This window comes from Rhinopithecus bieti, unplaced genomic scaffold, assembly GCF_001698545.2.
Source record: "Rhinopithecus bieti isolate Rb0 unplaced genomic scaffold, ASM169854v2 scaffold_13400, whole genome shotgun sequence".
Classification (NCBI taxonomy): Eukaryota; Metazoa; Chordata; class Mammalia; order Primates; family Cercopithecidae; genus Rhinopithecus; species Rhinopithecus bieti.
Window position 1 is genome coordinate 1621617 of NW_016807991.1, and position 22808 is coordinate 1644424.

General features: G+C 53.1%; 1 protein-coding gene across 3 annotated transcripts in view; it reads right to left on the minus strand.

Annotated features, from left to right (window-relative positions):
• The window catches only part of SDK2 (sidekick cell adhesion molecule 2), a 330648-nt gene that overhangs the window by 103715 nt on the left and 204125 nt on the right, over positions 1–22808 (minus strand). For all 3 annotated transcript variants that reach the window (XM_017884897.1, XM_017884896.1, XM_017884898.1), the window contains exons 5-12: positions 18311–18444; positions 10911–11022; positions 8094–8284; positions 7870–7953; positions 5605–5799; positions 3883–3999; positions 1512–1679; positions 506–608 (exon numbers count right to left, since the gene is read on the minus strand). In XM_017884897.1, coding sequence (XP_017740386.1) covers positions 506–608; positions 1512–1679; positions 3883–3999; positions 5605–5799; positions 7870–7953; positions 8094–8284; positions 10911–11022; positions 18311–18444 — 1104 coding nt within the window. The remainder of the gene's footprint in view (positions 1–505; positions 609–1511; positions 1680–3882; positions 4000–5604; positions 5800–7869; positions 7954–8093; positions 8285–10910; positions 11023–18310; positions 18445–22808) is intronic.

Below are 22808 nucleotides of genomic sequence, written 5' to 3' on the forward strand. Positions count from 1 at the left end.
ATGTGCTTCTCTTGCAGGATCCCCCCAGGGGTCATCTTCTGCCCCACCCCTACAGCTGATCCCATATCCGCCTGCCCAGACCCCTCTGCTGCCCATTCAGAGGCCAGAGGGCCAAAGACTTGGGGTAGGCTGGGGGACACTAGCAGTGGCATCCAGGTCCAGAGATAGCAACTCCCTGCCATCCATGCTCACCAACCCACAAGCCTCTTCCTTTCTCTTCCCTCACCCCCTCTCCCATTCCTCTTACTTCATCTTTCTGCACCCCTTCCTCTTTACCTCCCGCCTTGGAAACTGGCTTCACTCAATCCAGGGTAGCTCAGCTCCCGGGTGTTTATTTCATATCCTCTACCTCTCAGCCCTGTACTCAGCTCTGGAAATGCCACTGCCCAGGAGAAGGCATGGCTCTGCAGCTCTTACCTCCCTGGTGTGGACACTCGCCCAGCTATAAGCTATTGCCAGAGGCTCCCCCTCCCCTCTTGCCTGGAGTCAACAGCAGAGCCAGTACCTGACCGTCACTCGGGGGTCGTGGCTCACTCCGCACACCATGGAGGCCTGGGTGCCCTTGATGACGCTCTGGTCCTGTGGGGGCTTGGTGATGCGGGTCCGAGCTGAAAGATACAGCAGAGACAGCATGGTGAGAAGGGGTGTGGGGGCCGTGTGGCTGGACTCTGGGTGGATGAAGGGAGACTAGGTGCCATGCGAAAGTCCCCAGATGGTTAAAAAGAACAGTGAGCTCCCTGGTACTTTAATTCTTGGAAGCCACATTATAGTGGGGGCTCATTAAATTCTGCCCTCACAAACCATGTATGGGATAGAGAGATCAAGCTCTAAGGACGATCAGAACCCTATTTTCAGCATATCAGTGGACCAGCCAGGGTAAAAATAGGGTTTTCTGATTTCCAGTCTAGTGCTTCACACGCTAGGCCCCCGGGGCTCAGCCCAGACAAGTGGTCCACAGGTATCCTGGGTGTGGATCCAGAGTTGGAAGTGGCTTGAGAAGCTCTCTTACAGCAGGGATTGGCTAACTACAGGCTGGGGGCCAAATCCGGCAGGTGGCCTTTTTGGCTAAATACACCCTTACTGGAACACAGCCACGCCCATTGGATGACGTATTGTCTGTGGCTGCTTTCTAGATAAAACGGAAGCTAGTTGAGTCGTTGTGACAGAGACCGTCTGGCCCACAAAGCTTAAAATATTTATGATCTGGCCCTTTCTTGAAAAAATTTGCCAATTTCTGCCCTAAAATGTATGAAGACAACTCTCCTATAACCTCAGTATTCTCTCAAGTCGGCCAAGCATAGCATCACTGGCAGAATCTTTCTAGTCCCTGGCCTCTGAATCACTTTGTCACTGTCCCTCTGATGAGAAGGGCCCTGACTGGGACAGGCACTGGGGGTGGAGACACTGGTAGTGTGAGCCTGTGCCCCATAGCTGTCCTGAGTCCTCAGCACCTACAGAGATGTACACACACACATACCAATGTATAAAGCCCTGTGGCTCTGCACACTCACCCCAAACGACTAGGTCTGCCGAGGCCTCGTCGACCCCCCGAGAGTTGGTGGCCAGGCAGGTGTAGGTCCCCGCATCGGAGATGTGTGTAGGGCTGATGAGAAGGCTGCCTGACTCCAGGGGCGTGAAGCGAGGCAGCTGCACGGAGCCACTGGCCAAGATGCGCTCCCCTGAGGGCAAAACAGGGTGGGGGTCAGCCTATAGCCCCCAAGGGCACACCCTGCCCCTCTCCTGCTGTTCCAGAGCAGCATGGTCTCCTCGCAGGCCCTCGGCTCTGGAAATGCTGGAAGGAATGAGGACAGATGGTGGTGGGGCTGGGGTGGGGGCTGAGAGACCTGGAGAGCTTTCTGGCTTAGGGACAGACATGAGGGCACAGGGTCTCAGAGCAGGCAGCCTAGAGCCCAGGTCCCCTGATGCTCCTGTGCCCCCCACACCACATGCCCTTCACCAGAGAAGGGGGCACAGTTTCCTGATGATGGTGAGCAGCAGCCCAGCACAGCCCTCAGAGGCAGCTGGCACCTGGCACCTGGGTGGGGGGGCTGGGAGGGGGGACAGCTCTGACAAGGTGATGACGGGCGTCCTGCGGCAGGATGCTTCTGGAGAGAGTCACCTTCAAGGGAGTGAAGGGAAGTGACGGGAGCTGCCTGGAGTTGGGGGTGGGGTAGAGAGGGACACGGTGTCCCCCAGCAGCAGCTCTGGTCAGGACAGACCTCCTTCTGCAGGAGGACTCAGGGAGCCTGGGGTCCAGCCTGGGAGAGTCCTGGCCACAGAAAGAGGGGCAGGAAGAGAGAGTGTAGTCACCCTACTACAAATCTCAGAATCTCAGAATACTATGAAGCACCCTTTACTATCTCTGACGGCATTTATGGCTCAACATTCTTTGTTGCCACCGGCTTTCACGGACTTCACGTTATTATTGGGTCTACATTTCTTACCGTTTGCCTTATTCGCCAACTATTATATCACTTTACATTCGCAGGACTGAGCCTGCGAATGCAGGTCTTTGTGACTATGTCTATTTTAAAGAAACCCCCCTCTCTGTATGGAGGGGAATCTCCGTGCGTGCATCTGGGGGTCGCGTGTCCGTTTGTATCTGCGTGCAGGCACAGTGAACTGAGTGTGCTGGGTGGGTGTGCTTATTTCCATGTGTAAGCATGTGCCTAGCTGTGCCCCTATTTTCCCCACAAATGTTTATTGAGTGCCTACCATGTGCCAGACTCTGTTCTAGGTCCTGGGAGATGGCAGTGGACAAAACCGACGCCCCTGACTTTGCGGGGAGATGGGCCATGAGCAAGGTGAATAAGCCGATGATCGAGTGTGTGAGAAGGAGGGGAGTGGAGGAAGGGCTCGAGGGGAGGGCTGGGGGCTGGGGCAGGGTGAGTCCTTGGAGGAGGCATCTCTGAGCTGGGGCTTGCTGGTGTGAAGGAGCAACTGTGTTTGTACGTGTGTGTGCACATGTGTATGTACGCATGTATGCATGTGTGTGTGTGCATGTGTGTGTGCACATGTGTATGTACGCGTGTATGCATGTGTGTGTGCATGGGGAGAGTTGTGAAGGTGAGTGTGCACGCACAGAGACGAAGAGGAAGTACACAGGGCAGATGGACTTATGGAGGTGGCTTGGGCTTTGCTGGCCCCGCCGTCTGGAGCCCTCTGAGCTGCCTGGGGTAGGAGACTGGCAGCAGCCACCACCAGAATGATATTCATCATCAAGCACCTGTTGTTTCCTGGGCTTCCCAGACTCCCAGGCACAATGCGAGCCCCTCATATGTACGCTATAGTCTAGTCTTCACATTACCCTGGGCTATATATATTACTGTCACCAGTTTACAGATGGGGAACCTGAGGCTCAGAGTGAGTAGCTCACCAAGGTGGCAGGTCTTGGAAGATGAAGAGCTGGACCTTGAGCCTGGCAAGGCTGGGATGTGAGGGATGATTTTTTTTTTTTTTTTTTTTTTGAGATGGAGTCTTGCTCTCTCTCCCAAGCTGGAGTGCAATGGCACAATCTCGGCTCACTGCAACCTCCGCCTCCCGGGTTCAAGCAATTCTCCTATCTCAGCCCCCCTGAGTAGCTGGGATTACAGGCACCTGCCACCATGCCCGACTAATTTTGGTGTTTTTAGTAGAGACGGGGTTTCACCACTTTGGGCCAGGCTGGTCTTGAATTCCTGACCTCAGGGTGATCTGCCCACCTCAGCCTCCAAAGGTACTGGAATTACAGGCATGAGCCACTATGCCCGGCCGAGAGATGCTCTCTTGGGCTATACAGTGTACGACCTTCACAAGTGTACATGGGGAACCCAACCTGGCTGGCTCCAGAGCCTAGTTCTGGCTGTCACACAGCCACACTCTCTGAAGGTCTGTCCCATCTACCTTTCTGCCAAGTGATAGCTGGTCGGGGCGCCCCCGAGGTCTCACATGCTAGCACCACTGACATGCCGTCGATCACCGTGCTGTCCAGGGGGCCTCTGGTGATGTTAGGGGCGATGCCTGCAAACAGAGAATTGGGACCTTTTAGCCACACCCTGGGATTGGCCCCCCAAGTCAGAGGTCCAGGGGCCTCCAAGCCCACTGAGGGCCAGGCCCTCATCCTCTGCCTCCCATGGTCAGGGGCCTCCACTAGGAAGGATGTGGGCCTCTTGATGGGGCCCCAGTGTTAGGAGGAAGCCCAGAGGGGCCATGAGGACTCCTCTATGCCACCTGCCCTGTGGAAGGACCCAGGTGACACCCGTCCCTACCCTGCTTGGATTCTCAGGCCTGCATTTGGGGGAAACTGAAGACCCCAGAAGGCAGCTCACATCCTCCCTGACAAGGTTATTGGGGTTCACAAGCCAAAAGTGAAAGGAAGGCTCTGGCTTCTTAAAAGAAAAACAGCCACAGTCAAGAGGGGCACTTGGCCACTTTCTAAGTGGCCACCCTGCCCCAGGAGCTCCATTCGGCTGTGGCCACTGTTTAGGGTTGGAGCAGCCTCCTGGTTCTGCGCTCCCCTTGCTTCATCCCAGCACTCAAGGAAGGAGCTCACCAGACACGGGAACAGAGCTAAGTTCACCTGCACTTGGAAGTCAGAAGCAAGACAGCAGCCCCATGGTAGCCACCTTTGGGGCACACCCAACAGCTCTCTGCCCCACGGCTGCCGTGTCTGGGGCCTCTGTGGGTCTGGGTGATGAACACTGTGGAGCTCAAGGAGACCCCTGAACATCGCCCTGCTTCCTGAGGAGCCCACCAGTACTTTGCACTTACACAGACCTTTGAGCTTACGGGCCACTCACAGTATCATTTTTTTTTTTTTTTTTTTTTGAGACAGGGTCTCACTCTGTCACCCAGGCTGGAGTGCAGTGGTGCCATCTTGGCTCACTGCAACCTCTGCCTCCTGGACTTGAGTGGTCCTCCCATTTCAGCATCCCAAGTAGCCGAGAGTACAAGTGTGTGCCACCGTGCCTGGCTAATTTGTTGTATTTTTGGTAGACGAGGTTTCGCTGTGTTGCTCAGGCCGGTCTCAGACTCCTGGGCTCAAGTGATCCACCCCGCTTGACCTCCCAAAGTCCTGGGATTACAGGTGTGAGCCACTGCGCCCGGCCCACAGTATCACCTTTGACTGCTAAAACAGCTCCGGGAAGCGGCCAGGGCAACTATGACAACCCCTGACAGAGACCCCAGGGGCAGAAAGGGATTTGCAAGCAGGAGAACTAAGAGAAAAGCACCAGTTCTCTTCTTTGGAAACATGAGCATGTCCTCTGGAACGGGGTCACTTCAGCTCCGCCTGGGAACCCAGGGGCAGTTGAAATGCCAGAGCTGGTACCCATGGTTGGTTTCATAGCTCCTTTTCTCAACAAGCCGTGAGCCCAACCTGGGCCCCAGGACACTGGAGAGAACTTCTAGGGACTGGAGATTTCCTCCAGGGCTCTGGACTCGGGGCTGCAGAGGCAGCAGGGGTAACTGGCTGTGCCCCAGGCTGCTGGGCAGCAGGCAGCCTTTGGGGATCCTCTCTGCATCACGGAGCATGCTGTGCTCAAGAGCCCCCTGAGAAGACCTTGGAGGAAAGCCGCGTCCTGGGAAGAGGGGCTCACGGGCAGGACAAGGGAAGGCCTGACTTACTGGTGACAGCCAGGTAGGTGGAAGTTTGCACCTCGCCGGCTGCATTGCGGGCGAAACACTGGAACATGCCGGTGTCATCGGGCACCAAGCCGCTGATCTGCAGGCCCCCGTCACTGCGCTGCCGGAAGCGGGCCAGCTTCTCCACCTCCACCACGGCCGCATCCTTGTACCAGGTGATGGAGGGCGGCGGCACACCTGTGGGCAACACGTGGACCCACTCTCAACCTGCCTCCTGCCTCCTCTCCGCCTAGGAGGGGTGCTTGGGCGGAGGTCAGGCCTGGAAATCTGCGAGGGGGTCCCTGGTGAATCTTGGTGTCTAGAACCTTCTCAGAGGTGCCACTTTGGGTCTAGGGAGAGGAGGAAGATGCTCTTAGAGTGACAATTCTCAAAGTCTTTGGGATAGAGTAAAGATCCTGGGATCAGTTTCACATGGAAATGCTGGACTGGACAAACTAATTTATTTATTTTATTTTTTATTTCTATTTGTGTAGAGATGGGGTCTTGCTAGGTTGCCCAGGTTGGTCTAGAGCTCTTGGTTTCAAGCATTCCTCCCACCTCAGCCTCCCAAAGGGCTGGAATGACAGGTGTGAGCTGCTGCACCTGGCCCAATTTCTTATTTTTTATTGCAATACTTAGCAGACACATATGTGTGCTCTGGGAACCTCCAAGTGGGGATACTTTCCCAAACACATGGCGCCCTGTGTTGAAGAGCATGTAGAGGGTCCAGTGTTCCCTGGGCGGCACCTGGAAGCCCCCCATACTGGCTTTGCACGTGGAGGTGAAATGAGGCTCCTCTCCCCACTCTCAGCCTGGCACGTTGTTTTCAGAAGTTCCCCCAGCCGGGCTGGGCGTGGTGGCTCACGCCTGTAATCCAAGCACTTTGGGAGGCTGAGGTGGGTGGATCACCTGAGCTCAGGAGTTTGAGACCAACCTGACCAACATGGTGAAACCCTGTCTCTATTAAAAATACAAAAATTAGCCTGGTGTGCTGGTGCATGCCTATAATCCCAGCTACTCGGGAGGCTGCCTCCTTGTACCTGGGAGGCAGAAGTTGCAGTGAGCCAAGATCGTGCCACTCTGTTCCGGCGTGGGCGACAGAGCGAGACTCCGTCTCAAAACAGAAAACAAAAAGACTTCCCCCAGAAGAGTTGGCCACACCCCGTCCCAAGGAGCACCCCATGGCCCTGTCCCCACTAAGCTTACTTGCCTTCCCTTCCTAGCACCCTCCAATCCTGACAGCCTGTGATGCTGCATTTCATCCAATCCACCATGCGCTCTCTTTCCCACGTCATGTCTCCGTGATCAGGACGTGTCTTATAATCGACAGCATGTCATAATTTAATTGGCTGCCTTTTTTCTTTCTTAGTGGTCCATAAAATAATGGGGCATCTTACAACCCATGGCATTTTAGATGAGATTAAATAAGGTATCTTTATGTGTTTATCAGCTTGCCCATCTCCCTCCCGAGAATGTTACGTTCTACAGGAGGAGGGATCTGGCTGTATGGTTTATTCTGTATCTCTCCACTCCTGAGGACACTATCGGCACATGGTAAGTCCTCAAAATATTTTTGCAGCCTGAATGGATGGATCTTTGCCTTCCCCTTGTGGAGTCTCAGAAGGGAAGTCATTACTCATCCCCTCCAGTGCAATCCTCACTCCTGCAGAGCCACATTTTGCCCCTTTGCTCAGCGTGTCCCACTGTGCACGCTCTTCTCTCTTTATCATCCCGGATTTCACCCTGGCTGCGGGCTCTTTTGGTGGAACTGAATCAGAAGGAAGGATGATGAGGAAGGGGAAAGTAGAAATTCTCCAGGAACTCTTTCAAGGGGAGTTAAATAGGAATAGCAGAGGAAGCTGGCAGAGGAGATGGAGCAAAATGGCCCAGGAAACAGGCCAAGTTTATAAGACACATCTCAGGTGAGATGCGCCCGGGTGCTGCCAGTTCTGGCATTACGGTAATTTGTCATTGTCTACAGCTCTCAAATTATGGGCAATTTGGGTCTGTCACCTGTCCTGAAATTACAGTAAGTTGGGTTCATTTGTAACCCTCAAGTTATGGTACTGTAAAGGCTGACTTCCAGCCTGAGATTATGGTAATTTGGCCTGTTTGTTTCCTGGGGTGCCTGCTCAGACAGCCAGCCAGACTCTCTGCTTAGTGACATGGTCTGGAGAAGAAGCTGGAATTTAGAAATGTCCATGACAAGGACGAGAGAGGCTGCAGATCTGGGGTCTTTGTCCCCCTCCATCGGCGCCACCTCATTACCTTTGGCCCGACAGGGGACGTCCACCACTTTCTCCATCTCTGCAGTGATGTGTCTTTCTGGCTCCTTGACAAACTGAGGCGGTTCTGTAGGAGGAAGGACCGGGGGAGGGGATCAGAGCCATGCTCCCTTTGATCCAGCCACTGTGGGGGTCACCCTTAAGGAGGCCCCTCCCCGTGCTGCCCCTGCCCCTCAGGGGAGCCCTAGTAGCCCCGCCCTGTCTCACCCAGCACCGAGAGGTAGGCGCCCCGGACCACAGAGGGGACGCTGCTACTGCGTAGGACAGCCTCACACTCGTAGTAGCCAGCGTCACTGCCAGTGGGGTTGGGGATGGTGAGCCGGCGGTTGTGGTCACTGATGCCGCCTGACAGCAATATCCCGTCCTTCTTCCAAATTATATGCAGCTTGATCAGGGGCCTGCAGAGGGCAAGAGAAGGCCAGTGTTCAGCCATGAGGACTCCCAGAGGCCTGAGAGGCAGGGCAGGGGGTGGTAAGGAGTGTGGGCTTGGGAGCCGGGCTGCCTGGGTTTGCCACCTTCTTGCCACTTTGTAGATGCAAGATCTTGGGCAAGTTCCTACTGGGCTCTGGGTCTGTTTCCTCTTCTGTAAAGTGCCTACCCAGGGGGTTGTAGCCAAGGTGAATGCATTAGTGCCAGTGAAGTGCTTGGAATAGGACCTGCTGATGGACTTGGAACTCAGGGCTTGGTGGCTCAGGCAAAGCAGGAAAGCAGCCTGGCCTGCAGCTCTTTCTTCTGGTCTTTCCTGTGTGCTGTGCCCCATCCAACCACAGATCAGTGACAAGGAGGAGATGAGGATGAGGGCAAGTGACAGCAACATGAAACACGCAGAGTTTGAAAAGGGGAAATAAGGGCAGACAAGACAGACAGACAGACAGACAGAGAAACCCACCCTCCAACTGCAAGAGAAGAGCAAGGGTGTGAGTCTGGCCTGGCTTTCCACCATCACCAGCCCCTGTACCCCCAAGCCCCCAAGACTTGGTCTGTCCAGACAACTCCTGTTCAGCACCTGGTGGGTCACTGAGGATGGATCTTCCAAAGTAGGCCCCTGCTAGTGCCATGGGGGCATTCAGAGGTGCCCCATGGAAAAGGAGTTCTGTAGCCACATACGTCTGGGAAACAGTGGCTTGAGTGACAGTAGCTCGAGTGATGCTGGGCAGGTTCTTCATTGAGGGGCTTCTCAGGGCTTTCACTGCGCAGTTGCACCCTGGCAGCCTTGCCCATGTCCTGGGGTTTGCCCTCCAAGTCTCATGGGGAAATGTGATCCACAATGCTTGGTGTCACCCACTTGGTGATGGAGTGAGTTCTTACTCTATTAGTTCATGTGAAAGCTGGTTGTTTAAAGGAGGCTAGCTCCTCCTCCCCTCTCTCTTGTTCCTTCTCTTGCCCTAAGACACGCTGGCTCCCCTTTCTCCTTCTGCCATGATTGGAAGCTTCCTGAGGCCTCCCCAGAAGCAGATGCCTGTGCCATGCTTCTTGTACAGCCTGCAGAGCCATGAGTCAAATAAACCTCTTTTCTTTGTAAATGACTGTGTCTCAGGTATTCCTTTATAGCAAAGCAAATGGGCTAATACACCATGCTTGTGAGAAACTTGCGACTGGAGGAGGATACTTTTAGAAATGCTGCCAAAAATAACAACAACAACAAAAAAGGCTGGACATGGTGGCTCACATCTGTAATTCCAGCACTTTGAGAGGCTGAGGCAGGAGGATCACTTGAGCCTGGGAGTTTGCGAACAGCCTGGGCAACATAGTGAGACCCTGTCTTTAAAAAAAAATGCTGCTACAGGACACAGTGTCCCTCTCCAGGAAGCTTCAGGTCAAGGGGACCTCGGGGGGATCATCTGTGTAATCCCCACCCATCCCATTGGTTTAACTTCATAGTGCACTTAGGAAGGGTCAGGTCAGGCTGGGTCAGTGAGCTGCCTATGCGCATTCCGCTGGGGTTGATGCTTAGATCGTTCCCATTTTACAGATGCGGAGACTGAGGTCCAGAGCACAGCAGTGAATACAGGCCTGGGGGGAGGGGGCAGTGCTTTTCAACTCAGCTATCATCCAGCTGGGTGATGCTGGGCAGTCTGCTTGCCCTCTTTGGGCTCTGAAGTGGTGACACCTATGCCATACAGTTGTTTTGGGAGAAAGGAGGTCTTCTGGGAAGGTGCTTAGCATGGCGCAGAGCATGGAAGGCACTTAGCTGCACATAATGAGGCTCAGGTGTTACATAATTGTTTCCTGTGTGGAAGAGGTGAGGGCCGCCCATGGCTGGGAAGGGCCCTGGTGGTTCCTGACCCCCAATCTGCCCTCCTACAAAGCCCGTATTCTTTTTTTTTTTTTGTCTTGAGATGGAGTTTTGCTCTTGTTGCCTAGGCTGGAGTGCAATGGTGCAATTTCGGCTCACTGCAACCTCCGCCTCCTGGGTTCAAGCAATTCTTCTGCCTCAGTCTCCTGAGTAGCTGGGATTACAGGCATGCGCCACCATACCCGGCTAATTTGGTATTTTTAGTAGAGACAGGGTTTCTCCATGTTGGTCAGGCTGGTCTTGAACTTCCAACCTCAGGTGATCCTCCCGCCTTGGCCTCCCAAAGTGCTGGGATTACAGGTATGAGCCATCGCACCCAAAGCCGTACTCTTAACCACCATGTGAATTGCTTCCCATGCACACTTCCCTCCTGCACACCCCTGCATGCAAGAGGGCTCTGCTTTGAGAGGCCACCTGCTCCCTCTGGGCTCCTCCAAGGGTTAGAAGTGAGTCTACCCTCCCTCCAGTCCCGTATGTCCCAGGCTGACGTCCCCTTCCCTGTAACTTCCATCCAGGGCCTGGTTTTCTCTTCTTGGGCTGCAGAGAACAAGCCGGCCCTGGTTGCACACAGCAACCCTCTGACAACAGCCAGCGGGTCTCCCTGCATCCCTCCTCCTCCGTCCTGGATCTCAGGTGATGTGGCTTCTGGCTGCTCTCCCTGGAGCCTGCAGTTTGGGAGCAGCAACTGGAGTTAGAGGCGCAGGAGCGAGGGAAGAGGCACTACCCACCTGGCATTGGCCACACACTCCAAGGTAACCTCCGAGGTCCCAGCCACCACGCTGGTGTTTTTAGGCGGGATGATGATGGTGGGTGCGATGGGGTCTGCAGGCCCCCCTACATCTGGGGAGAGATCAGATGTTAGCTGGGGGCCGAGGTTGGAAATCCTAACCCTGACCGGCCTCATTAGAGGCTGATGCCCTGGGAGGCCTTTGTCCTCACCGAGTGGAGCAGGTGGTTATGGGGGCAGCCCCAGAGCAGACCTCCAGACACTGACCCCAGGGACTACCTGATCCCTCCTCTTCCTCTGTTGATGAGCCACCACACCAGGGTCCAAGGAGAGACTTCGCTGACCTTGACAGCCTTCCCCACCCCTCCTGTAAAGCAGCCACACCCCTTCTCCCCACCACCACCCTGTCCTGTTCCATTCCCTTCAAATCCTTCCCTCTGCCTGGGTTGACCTTGTTGGTTTAGTTCTGCATTGTCCACTTCCTCCACCAGAATGCAAACTCCCTGTACTAAGTCAGAGTCACCCGCCCCCTCCCCCCACACACCTCCCGCCAATTCATGCCCACCCAGCACCTGTAAATGTGACCTTATTTGGATATAGGATCATTACAGGTGTAATTAGTTAAGGTGAGGGCATATTGGATCAGGGTGGACTCGAGATCCAATATGACTGGCGTCCTTGTAAGAAGAGGGAAATTGAGACACAGATGCACAGGCCGGAAGCCTCTGTGAAGACAGACGCAGAGTGGAGGGATGTGGCCACAAGCCAAGGAATGCCAAGCATTGCTGGCCACCGCTGGAAGCCAGGAAGAGGCAAGAAATGAGACTCCCCTAGAATCTTTGGAGAAGTATGGCCCTGCCAACAACTTGATTTTCAGACTTCAGGCCTCCAGAACTGTGAGAGGCTCAATTTCTGTTGTGAGCTACTCAGCTGGTAGTATTTGTTGTGCAGGCCGTAAGAGACTAAAATTCTCCCACACCAGGAATCTCATGGGTCTTTCCTATGGACTGAGCTGTGTCCCCCCCACATGCATATGTTAAGCCTTGACCCCCAATGTTATGGCATTTGGAGGGGTCCCTTGGGAGGTGATTAGGCTTAGATGAGGCCACGAGGGCCGGGCCTCATGAGGGCCAATGAGGGTCCCAAGGAAAAAGAAAAATATTCTCTTGACATATTGTCAACTTTTGCTTAGAAAAGCATCTAATACTTTAATTCTCCCATTGAATGAAATTAAAGAGTTAAGGATGAAACTCTTAGAAAGCAGGTTTCCAGGTACTTGTTAGGTGTGAATATTTCCATATTTCAGATTCATGGCCTTGTAAGAGGAGGAAGAGGCCAGAGCTGGCTCTCTCTCCACCATGTGAGGCCACCGCTGGAAGGCAGACATCTGCAAGCTGAGAAGAGAAGCTGACCATGCTGGCTTCCCAATCTGGGACTTCCAGCCTCCAGGATGGTGGGAGCCAGAACGTCTGCTTCGTAAGCCCCCAGTTGCAGTACTTTGTTACAGCACCATGAGCTGACTCATGCAGTCTTTTTTTTTTTGAAACAGAGTCTGGCTCTGTTGCCCAGGCTGGAGTGCAGTGGTGCGATCTTGGCTCACCACAACCTCTGCCTCCCAGGTTCAAGCGATTCTCCTGCCTCAGCCTCCCAAGTAGCTGGGACTACAGGCATCACCACCATGCCCGGCTAATTTTTGTATCTTTATTAGAGACAGGGTTACACTATGTTGGCCAGGCTGGTCTCAAACTCCTGACCTCAGGTGATCCAGCCACCTCAGCCTCCCAAAGTGTTGGGATTACAGGTGTGAGCTACCACACCAGGTCACGTGGTCTTGACAACCACCACTCCTCCAGCAGGAAGAAGCATGCCTGGCACACAGTAAGTGCTCAAACATGTGTGTGATGTGAACAAATGAATGGAAGTAGAGTTACCATCGTCCAACTCCCAGGGTCGATGATTGAAATGAGAAAGAACTTTCCGTAAGTGGGTTTTATTGGGGGGAAAAAAAAGAGAGAAACACTCCAAACTCTTCTAATAGAGGTGGTAGCATTTCCTTTTTTTCATTTTGAGTGTTTTTTAAAGTAGAAGGCTGGGTGTGGTGACTCACGCCTGTAATCCCAGCACTTTGGGAGGCTGAGGCAGGCGGATCACGAGGTCAGAAAACCGAGACCATACTGGCTAACACGGTGAAATCCTGTCTCTACTAAAAAATAGAAAAAATTAGCCAAGTGTGGTGGCAGGTGCCTGTAGTCCCAGCCACCTGGGAAGGCTGAGGCAGGAGAATGGCGTGAACCCGGGAGGCGGAGCTTGCAGTGAGCTGAGATCGCGCCACTGTACTTCAGCCTGGGCGACAGAGTGAGACTCTGTCTCAAAAAAAACAAAACAAAAAACAAGAAACAAAACAAACAAAACAAAACAAAAAAAGTAGAGGCCAGATTTTTATCTTGGTGGGTCAGTGTAGGCCCGATATTGGCAGAAACTCCAATATTCGGTGTATGCCTGATCCATGGCTCCTGAAAATCCAGCCTCTGAGGACTTTTTCTCCACAACAAATCTATCCAGTTGGCCCCTTTCCAGAAGGTTCTGGAGGTAGTAGGCCACGATGACACGCCAGGCCCCGGGGTGACAGTCACAGGCCGTTCTTTATGGGGTCAGGGGGAGGGTGCCCAGTGGCTCCACTGCCACTCTGGGCCACCTTGTCAGCCCTGGGCAGGTTTTCCTTCTTTGACTCCAGGCCTTGCTAGAAGAGGCCCAGGAAGAATGGGAATAAAATGTAAAAAATAAAGTAAAATGAAGGGGGAAAGAAAGGAAGCATATAAAGCAAAATAATTGCAACAATATAAAAGCCTCATGTAGGTGCCATAAAGAGCGATCGGATTGAAAGCTGCTGATGTAGCTGAATCCATAAAAGTGTGCTCTAAGTTGTTTATTACATGCGGGGGCGCGCAGGTACCATGGCTCAGATTAATGGGGCACAAGTAGGAGACAGACAGTTAGAGCCCAAGCCAGAGCACTGCGTGGCACAGCCAGGTAAACAGGGAGCCCTTGAGGAAGGCGAGTTCTGAGTTTAAAAATACAAGGGCTGCCCCAGGGCACGGAGCTGGCTCATTGGCTCTGGAAGGAATGGAGGAGAGATGGCCATGTGCTTAGGCCCAGGTGGCAACCTGCAGGGCTTGACGGGGGCTGAGGTGGCCAGCGATGCTGGCACGGGGAGAAAGGGTCCCAGGGGTGAGGAAGGCCTGGGCTCAAAGCCTAGCTCTGCCCCTGGGTGTCCTGGTGACTTCATCCTACCAAGTTTCAGTCTTCTCAGGGGCGAAATGGGATGAAAGTCACTACCTCTCAAGGTTGTGTGAATTCAGGCCCCAGCTCAATAATTCTTTCCTGGGTGAATGCTTGACATGTGCCAGGCTGTGTTGCAGGCACCGGAGATCCCCCACCAAGTGAGATGGCCAGGGTCTGTCCTCATGGAGGGCAAGTCCCAGAGGAAGTCTAATCAATGCTCATGGGGTTAATGAATGAAAGAGCATGTGATGGTTGCCAGGAAGGGGGCAGCTAGGCTGGTCTAGGGTGAATGCAGAGTGCCAGGTACACAGCAGGTGCTCAATAAATGACAGCTTCCCCTCCTGGAGATTTGCCTGCCTGTGCAGGGAAGACCTCTCCCCGCCAGCCCTAGTCCAAGTGATAGACTCAGAGGCTATGGAGAGGTGGGAGTCACAGGTTCGGGGACGCACGTTAAGCCCTGCAGGGTACCGAGCAAGGCTTCAGGCATTTCATGGGGTGGCTTCCTGGGAGACAGTGGGAGTTGAGTGGGTCTCAGAGAAGTGAGTCCTGGAGCAGATTTACTGTAAATGAAGGTCATCCCAGCACAAGTGGGTCATTGGGGTAAATGGGGCCCCAAAGGTCAAACCATGAAAATCACAGGCGAGCCCAAGCAAAGAGGAGGGGTGTCTTCCCAGAGAGCTCCTGCCATAGAGCGGGCCCTGGGGTGGGAGGAAGTGTTGGGGGCTCCCCACACAGGAGGCCACACTGGATCTCACTGCCCCAGACGCTTTGCGTAACAGCCACAAGGGACATCTAACGTGATCCATTCTCCCCGAATCACCTCATTGAATCCTCCCATTTTTGCCATAGGCACCAATTTACAGATGGGGAAACTGAGGCTCTGAGACCACGTGACCCACCTGGGCCACCTCTTTTTATTTTTTTTGAGACCGAGTTTTGGTCTTGTTGCCCAGGCTAGAGTATAATGGCACGATCTTGGCTCCCTGCAACCTCTGCTTCCCGGGTTCAAGCAACTCTCCTGCCTCAGCCTCCCGAGTAGCTGAGATTACAGGCATGTACCACTATGCCCGGCTAATTTTTTTGTATTTTTAGTAGAGACGGGGTTTCTCCATGTTGGTCAGGCTGGTCTTGAACTCCTGACCTCAGGTGATCCACCTGCCTTGGCCTCCCAAAGTGTTAGGATTACAGGCATGAGTCACTGTGCCTGGCCCTGGACCACCTCATTTAATCCTCCCAACTTTGCCATAGGTACCACTTTACAGATGGGGAAACTGAGGCTCAGGGACCATGGGACTCGCCTGGGCCACAGGTTGGTGAGCGGTGGGGCAGGGGTGTGAGCTTCTCCCCTCTCCTGGACAGGCTTCTGGGATGCCTGTTCTCCAGCTGCCCAGGAACCAGGGTATCCAGGCCCTGTGACCTGAGCAACCCAATGTGGGGGCCACAAGCCACACGTGCCTATGAGCTCCTGCAATGTGGCCGGTGCCCCTTTGGCCTAATGTGATTTAATTTTAACTTATTTACATTTAATTAAGAACGGATCCCCAATTCAGTTATTAGAACACTTTAAAGCATGTGTGGAACAACTTATGCATACGACTCTACTTTTCAGCTATAAATTTTGTGAAATCTAAATACAGATCACGTATTTCAGATGAAAATTTCACATCCAGATTGAGATGTGATATAAGCATAAAATACACAAGGATTTCAAAGACTTAGTATGCAAAAAACCAATGGAAGATATCCCATTAATATTCTTTACATTGATTGTATGTTAAAAAGATAACATCTTGTTATGTTGGGTTAAATAAAATAGAGTAATAAAATGAATGTCAACGATTTCTTTTTACTTGGTAAAAAATGGGGCTACTGGAAAATTTAAAATTTCGCATGTGGTTCACATTCTATTTCCTTTTGGCAATGTAGCACTAATCCCTGGGTATCCACCCAAGCATGGGGTTTTCAGGAACTGTGACAGTCTGGATGAGGTCACCAGGGTTATCCTGAGCAGGGGGCAACTTCTGGGGTCACTGGACTTGCTCTTTCCTTCTCTGGCTCTGAAGAGCATAGGATCCCTATAAAGAGGTACAGAAAGGGAGTCCAGAAGGGATGGAGGAAGCGGTGCAGAGGGGAGAGCAGAGGGAGGGGTGAGGCCTAGGAGAGGAATGAAGGGAGCTGGCACTGGTGGTGGGCAAAGCGGCAATTGCTTCTCACAAATTGGTTGGCAGGCAGGCAGGCTGGGGATTTGTGTCATGGAGAGGAAGGGGGTTTTCAAGTGCAGTCACTTGTGGGAAGAGAAATTAACTAAAAATCAGCTGATTCTGCTCTGAATTCAGGATAAATCAGCGTGTGATGGCAGGAGGCCAAGAGGCAGTGGGGTGGGAGAAGCAGGTGACTGGGCAGGGCTTGGGTGGGTACAGGGGGTTCGAGGGGACCCTGACCATCTCCCTGGGGCCAGCTGGAGGGTCGGGTGGTTTGGGATGGAGCAGAGAGCGAATAACCCCAAAGTCAACCAGGAAGAGTAGCCTAGTTTAACGCCTGAGAGGAGGAGCTGGGTACCGGAGGAGGGGAACAAAGAGGAAGGCCCTGACTCTGTCTCAGGGTAAAATGAGTCACCCAGGAGGATGCCTGGCTCTGACTTGGACCATGAACCACTCCTGTGTCTTTGACATTGTCTCTTACCAAATGATGGGATTCCATGAGACTCCAGGGAATCTGATCACTAGAAAATACATGGGGAGAAGCATCTCTCTTGGATGACTCAATTCCCTTCTCCTATAGAAACAGCAGCCCCAGGGTATGGGCTGGGGCCCAGGCTGCTGGGACTTGACTGAGACCCTGGCTTGATGTTAGAGGTTACACCCTCAACCCTGATGGTCAGTCTCCAGATATACTTGCGACCCTGATGGGTCAGTCTCCAGAAGGAAACTCTCCTCCCCGCATTCAGATGTCCTTCTAGGCAGACTGGATGCTGAGTAGGGGAAGGAGATCCCTGAGATAATGGGAAGTGGTTCCTGCTGAAGTTTGAAAGGCCCTGGAATGGGGATGGCAAGGCCTAGAAATGTCCTGGGCCCTCTGGACACTGACAGCAGAGGCTAGGATCAGAATAAGAGCACAGAAAAGCCCCAGGCTGGCCCGCACCCTCATCTTGCCACTGGTGGGCAAGTACCATCATGACCAAGGATGATAAAAGAGGCTTGCTTTGAGAGCAGGAGTTGTACAGATGTGGAGGGAGTTGAACATCTGCCTCCTCCAGCTTGTGTGATGGCTCAGCTGCTGCTGCTGCAGGAAGCTCTGGCCTCGCCCCACACACTCTGGGATTTGGGTCTGGGTTGCTCCTGGGCTGTCCACCCTTCCTTCTCTGTCTTGGGAATGCAGTATGGAAGGGAAGGGCTAGTCCAGCAGGGAGAACCAGGCCAGAAAGAACATCCCAGCATCTTGTCCCTCCCAAGAAAACTGGCTTCAGTCTTGGCTGGACAAGCGTCTCTTTGCCAAGCACACCGAGGGAGTCATGCTTTTATGTGTGTCTCACTGTGTGGTGAGTTCTAGAGAGGGCTTTGTCCCTTTTGCCCAGGGAGCTGGAGGTGTCTGACGATGGAGGTGTTTTAGGTGGGTGCCTGGGCAGAGGGCCTGTGTTCCCATGAGCAGGGACCACCTGGCTCCTAATATAGACAGCACTTTTTATGTGACAGCCAAGTAGAGGCAGTTAGTATATCTCTGTAAAAAACAAGCTTCAACCCTGCAATCACCCATATGCCCTCCTGGTCGCATCTGAGTCCCAGTAGTGGCTGCAACTCACACATGCACACACTCTTCCTCTGCCGCACCCCTCCCTGGGTCCCTGGTAGCCCTGCTAACAGTCGTGCTAAGCATCCCCTCTACCGATGCAGGATCTCAGGCATGTCATGGGAACGGGCTCCAGCATTCAGCTGCTCCCTTTCTGCCCGGGCACTCCTGGCTCTACTGTGTATCCTCCTCCTTGGGAAGGCTCCCCTGGCTGTCCCCCAGCTTCCCTGGCCCCCTCCTCTGCCACTCCATCTTCTCAATGATCCCCTGGAGCACCATTGCCAAGATTTAATGATCCGCTGCGCGATCGGTCCCGGCCCTGCGCGTACTTACTCTCCACGGCGAGTGTGATGGGCTGGCTGGTCTTGTTATCCCCATTCTTGTCGTTAACAGCCTGCACGTAGTAGCGACCTGCGTCAGGGGCCACCGTTGATAGGATGACAAGGGTGTTCTCCAGCGTGATGGCTCTGGGAAGAGGAAAAGGATTCCTCTGACAGGGGCCTGAGGGGCTCTGAACCTCCAGGGAGTGGGAGCGGAAACCCAAAGGGGCAGCCTGACCGTACCTCCCAGTCCCCAGCCTCCCAGAGCCCCTCCTGCCACCCCTCTCCCCAACCTCTTACCGCCTACATCCCACCACGTTTAGTTTGCAGAGAATTCTAAACACGGTGCTGACGCTGTCAACCAGACCCAGAGACAGTATGTTCGTGTCCAGACACCGAGACCATCCAAAGGAAGCTTCCCTGGCCCCTACCGCAAGCCTGGGTGAGGGGCTTCCAGGTATCCCCTTGGAATTTTGCCCTTTCCCAGGTCACAGCCTCCACGGCTGTGTGTGGTTACTTCTGCATCATGAGTGTCCAGACACTGAAGAAATATTCTCAGCATGGATTAGTGATTGTCGATGAATGAATAAGTAAATGACAAATGAATGCTAATGAATTTAGAAATGCAGGGCCATTCCAGAATCCAAGCCTTAACCCTAATCCTAAATCTGTTCAGGATTGATGTACTCAAAGGCCACAGGTTGCCTGGTAACATCAACTTCTGGAAGTCCTGTCTCCCTCCAGTTCCCTTTCTGGGTATCAGTTTCTACCTCATTTTGTTTGTTTGTTTGTTTGTTTGTTTTGAGACAGAGTCTTGATCTGTTGCTGAGGCTACAGTGCAGTGGCGTGATCTCACTGCAGCCTCTGCCTCCCGGGTTCAAGCGATTCTCCTGCCTCAGCCTCCCGAGTAGCTAGGACTACAGGTGCACGCCACTACCCCTGGCTAATTTTTTGTATTTTTAGTAGAGACAGGGTTTCACCATGTTAGCCAGGATGGTCTCGATTGCCTGACCTTGTGATCCCCCTGCCTAGGACTCCCAAAGTGCTGGGATTACAGGCATGAGCCACTGTGCCCCCCACCTTTTTTTTTTTTTTGAGACAGAGTTTTGCTCTTGTCACCCAGGCTGGAGTGCAATGGTACGATCTTGGCTCACTGCAACCTCTGCCTCCACAGTTCAAGTGATCCTCCTGCCTCAGCCTCCTGAGTAGCTGGGATTACAGGTGCATGCCACCACACCCGACTAATTCTTGTATTTTTAGTAGAGGCAGGGTTTTGCCATGTTGGCCAGGATGGTCTCAAACTCTTGACCTCAGGTGATCTGCCCGCCTTGGCCTCTCAAAGTATTGGGATTACAGGTGTGAGCCATTGTACCCAACTGAAGTTTCTACTTCTTTGAAGCTCATAACCAAGAGCGGGACTAGGTGGGCTGGTTAGGAGGGAAAAGGAGGCTGCTGTGCTTTGGGGTGCAGCAATGGGCTGTTTGCCTCAGCCAGTTTCCTTTGCTGGGATCCCATCATGCAACCCCTTTTCAGGCCAGGTCTTCAGGCAGGGAAAAGGTGCTTGTCTGAGCAGGAAGCTGGAGACTCCATGGAATGTGGGTGCGATGGAGCCAGGAGCGCCACCCACACCAGCTCTGCCTCCCTCCACCCATTCTCCCAATGACAAACAAAGCCATTAGTTTGTCAAGTATATCTCTGGATTTTAATGTGATGGGCCTGAGACAGCTGTTAAACATCCTTAATGTTAGTTTAACAAGGACAAATCCAGTTGAATTCTTTTCAAATTTTCCCATTAGGTGAATGTTACAGAGTTTTAAACAGGCTTTCAAATAAATATCCCCGCTAATGCTTCTCCAGCCCAGCTCTCTGCCAGCCTGGCTGTGCTGGTTTTCAACCCCCTCTCTCCTGGTTTTGGTGCTTCACATGCTGAGAATCACACCCTTGGCACAGCTCTGGGAAGCAGGAAGCCAAGCCCTCCTTCCCCCAATTCCTGGGTACCCTTCCCTTATGATGCCCCTCTTTTTTTTTTTTTTTTTTTTTTCTGGAGAGCTCTTGGCTGGATGCAGTGGCTCACTCCTGTAATCCCAGCACTTTGGGAGGCTAAAGCAGGTGGATCACCTGAGGTCGGGGGTTTGAGACCATCCTGACCAACATGGAGAAACCCCATCTCTACTAAACATACAAAAATAGCCGGGTGTGGTGGTGCAGGCCTGTAATCCCAGCTACTCGGGAGGCTGAGGCAGGAAAATCGCTTGAACCTGGGAGGCGGAGGTTGTGGTGAGCCGAGATTGCACCATTGCACTCCAGCCTGGGCAACAAGAGCAAAACTCCATCTTAAAACAAAACAAATAAACAAACAAAAAACAAAAACAAAAAACAGGAGAGTTCTTTTAACCTCCAGCTAATGAGGCAATAGGAGATGGGGCCAGAGCCAGTCAAAAATATTTCAAAAGCTTAAAATAAGTCAGGGATAGTGGTCATTTTCCCACCTGGGAGTTTCCTGCAGGGACTTGTCCTTAGGTGTAGCATGTGAGGGTGGCTGAGAGTTGGAGGAAGGGTGCCCCCCGTGCAGGGCTCTGGCTGGGGCAGGGGGTAAGCTCTAGAATGGAGCTGTGGCCCTAGCCTCTAAAGGGCATGCAGCTTCCTCCTTGCTGGGCCTCAGTTTCCTCCTCTGTGCAAGGGTGGAAGCAGGTATTCTGTAGGATTTCTTCCAGCCCAGAGGTTGAGGGATTCTGATTCCTGTTACTGCTTCTGTTCTTCCTCATTAGACCCAAGATAGCCCTGCAGTCCACCACCTGTCTCTTCCCACCCCGCAGACTGGCACACGGCCAGCTTCAGGGCTTAGAGAATTCTAAGTGCCACACGCCAGGACCAGCAGGCCCAGCTCCCCCAGCCACGCCACATCCATGACTACCATAGAAGCAGCTTCAAGGAAGCCTCTAGTGGGCACACTGGGCACAGCCTGGCCCACATTCCAGTTCACCCACCTGTCTTAGGACCCTTTTGGTCTCCAAGAAGGCTCCCACCTCCGATTTCATCTCTTTCTTGATCAGGAAGTCTCCTTTGGCCGTATTTTGTCTGTATCACGATCAAGCTTTCTGGGTCAGTGGTTCTCAACCAGGGTTGACTTTGCCCTCCAGGGATGACAATGTCTGGACAACTTTTGGTTGCCAACTCTGGGAGTGCCACTAACAACTAGGGGTCAAGGCTGGGGATGTTGTTAAGCACGCGTCCCGTGGTGCACAGGAAGGCCCACACAGGGAAGAATGATTGGGTCCCAGATGTCAAGAGCGCCATGCCTGACACGGTCTGTCCTAGGTAGAGTTCATATTAAGATGGCAGACATGGCTGCTGCTCACCTCAGTCTCAGGCTTCCCTTGTGTCATGGACTACAGTGGCTGGGAAGCCAGAGACAGGCTTTGCATCTCTGTGTGCATCCAGGTGGGGCAGTGAGGCTGAACTAGTGGGATATGGAGGAAGGGATGTGCACCGCTGCTGAGCTTGCACCATGAGCACCTCCTGTGCGATCCTCATGTCCACACCCTTTCTCTCTGGCAGAGCAGGACAACTAGGAAGGCTGTGTGCTGATGATGGCAAAACTCCTGTCAGCAGGGCTCCTGAAAGACTGTGTGGAAGACACCATGCCTCTCATCATGGTAGGACTTTAAATGGGGCTGGGCACAGTGGGATTACTACCTGTAATCCCAGCATTTTGGGAGGCTGAGACACGTGGATCGTCTGAGGTCAGGAGTTTAAGACCAGCCTGATCAACATGGTAAAACCCCGTATCTACTAAAAATACAAAATTAGCTGGGTGTGGTGGTGCATGCCTGTAATCCCAGCTACTGGAGGCTGAGGCAGGAGAATCGCTTGAACCCAGGAGGCAGAGGTTGCAGTGAGCTGAGATCGTACCATTGCACTCCAGGCTGGGCATCAAGAGCAAAACTCCATCTCAAAACAAAAACAACAACAATACATTGGCAAGAAATCAACTTCTATGGTGTGAAGTCACTGAGATTTTGGGCTCTGCTTTAACTAGTGCCCGGAGGGAAGCACCCTGGACTGAGACCCCCAGTGCCTGAGTTGAAGTCTTTTTATTTTTTTCTTTTTTGAGATGGAGTCTCACTCTGTCGCCCAGGCTAGAGTGCAGTGGTGCGATCTCGGCTCACTGCAAGCTCCACTTCCCAGGTTCATGCCATTCTCCTGCCTCAGCCTCCAGAGTAGCTGGGACTACAGGCGCCCGCCACCATGCCCGGCTAATCTTTTTTGTGTTTTTAGTAGAGACGGGGTTTCACTGTGTCAGCCAGGATGGTCTTGATCTTCTGACCTCATGATCCGCCCGCCTTGACCTCCCAAAGTGCTGGGATTACAGGCGTGAGCCACCACGCCCGGCCACTGAACTCAAGTCTTAAACACAGAGTGGAGCAGGAGGCAGAGAAACCTTTGACTTGCCCCCTCTGAGACCCCCAGCAGGCAGTGAAGGAAGGTCCCTGGGCTTGTGGCTCTCTCTA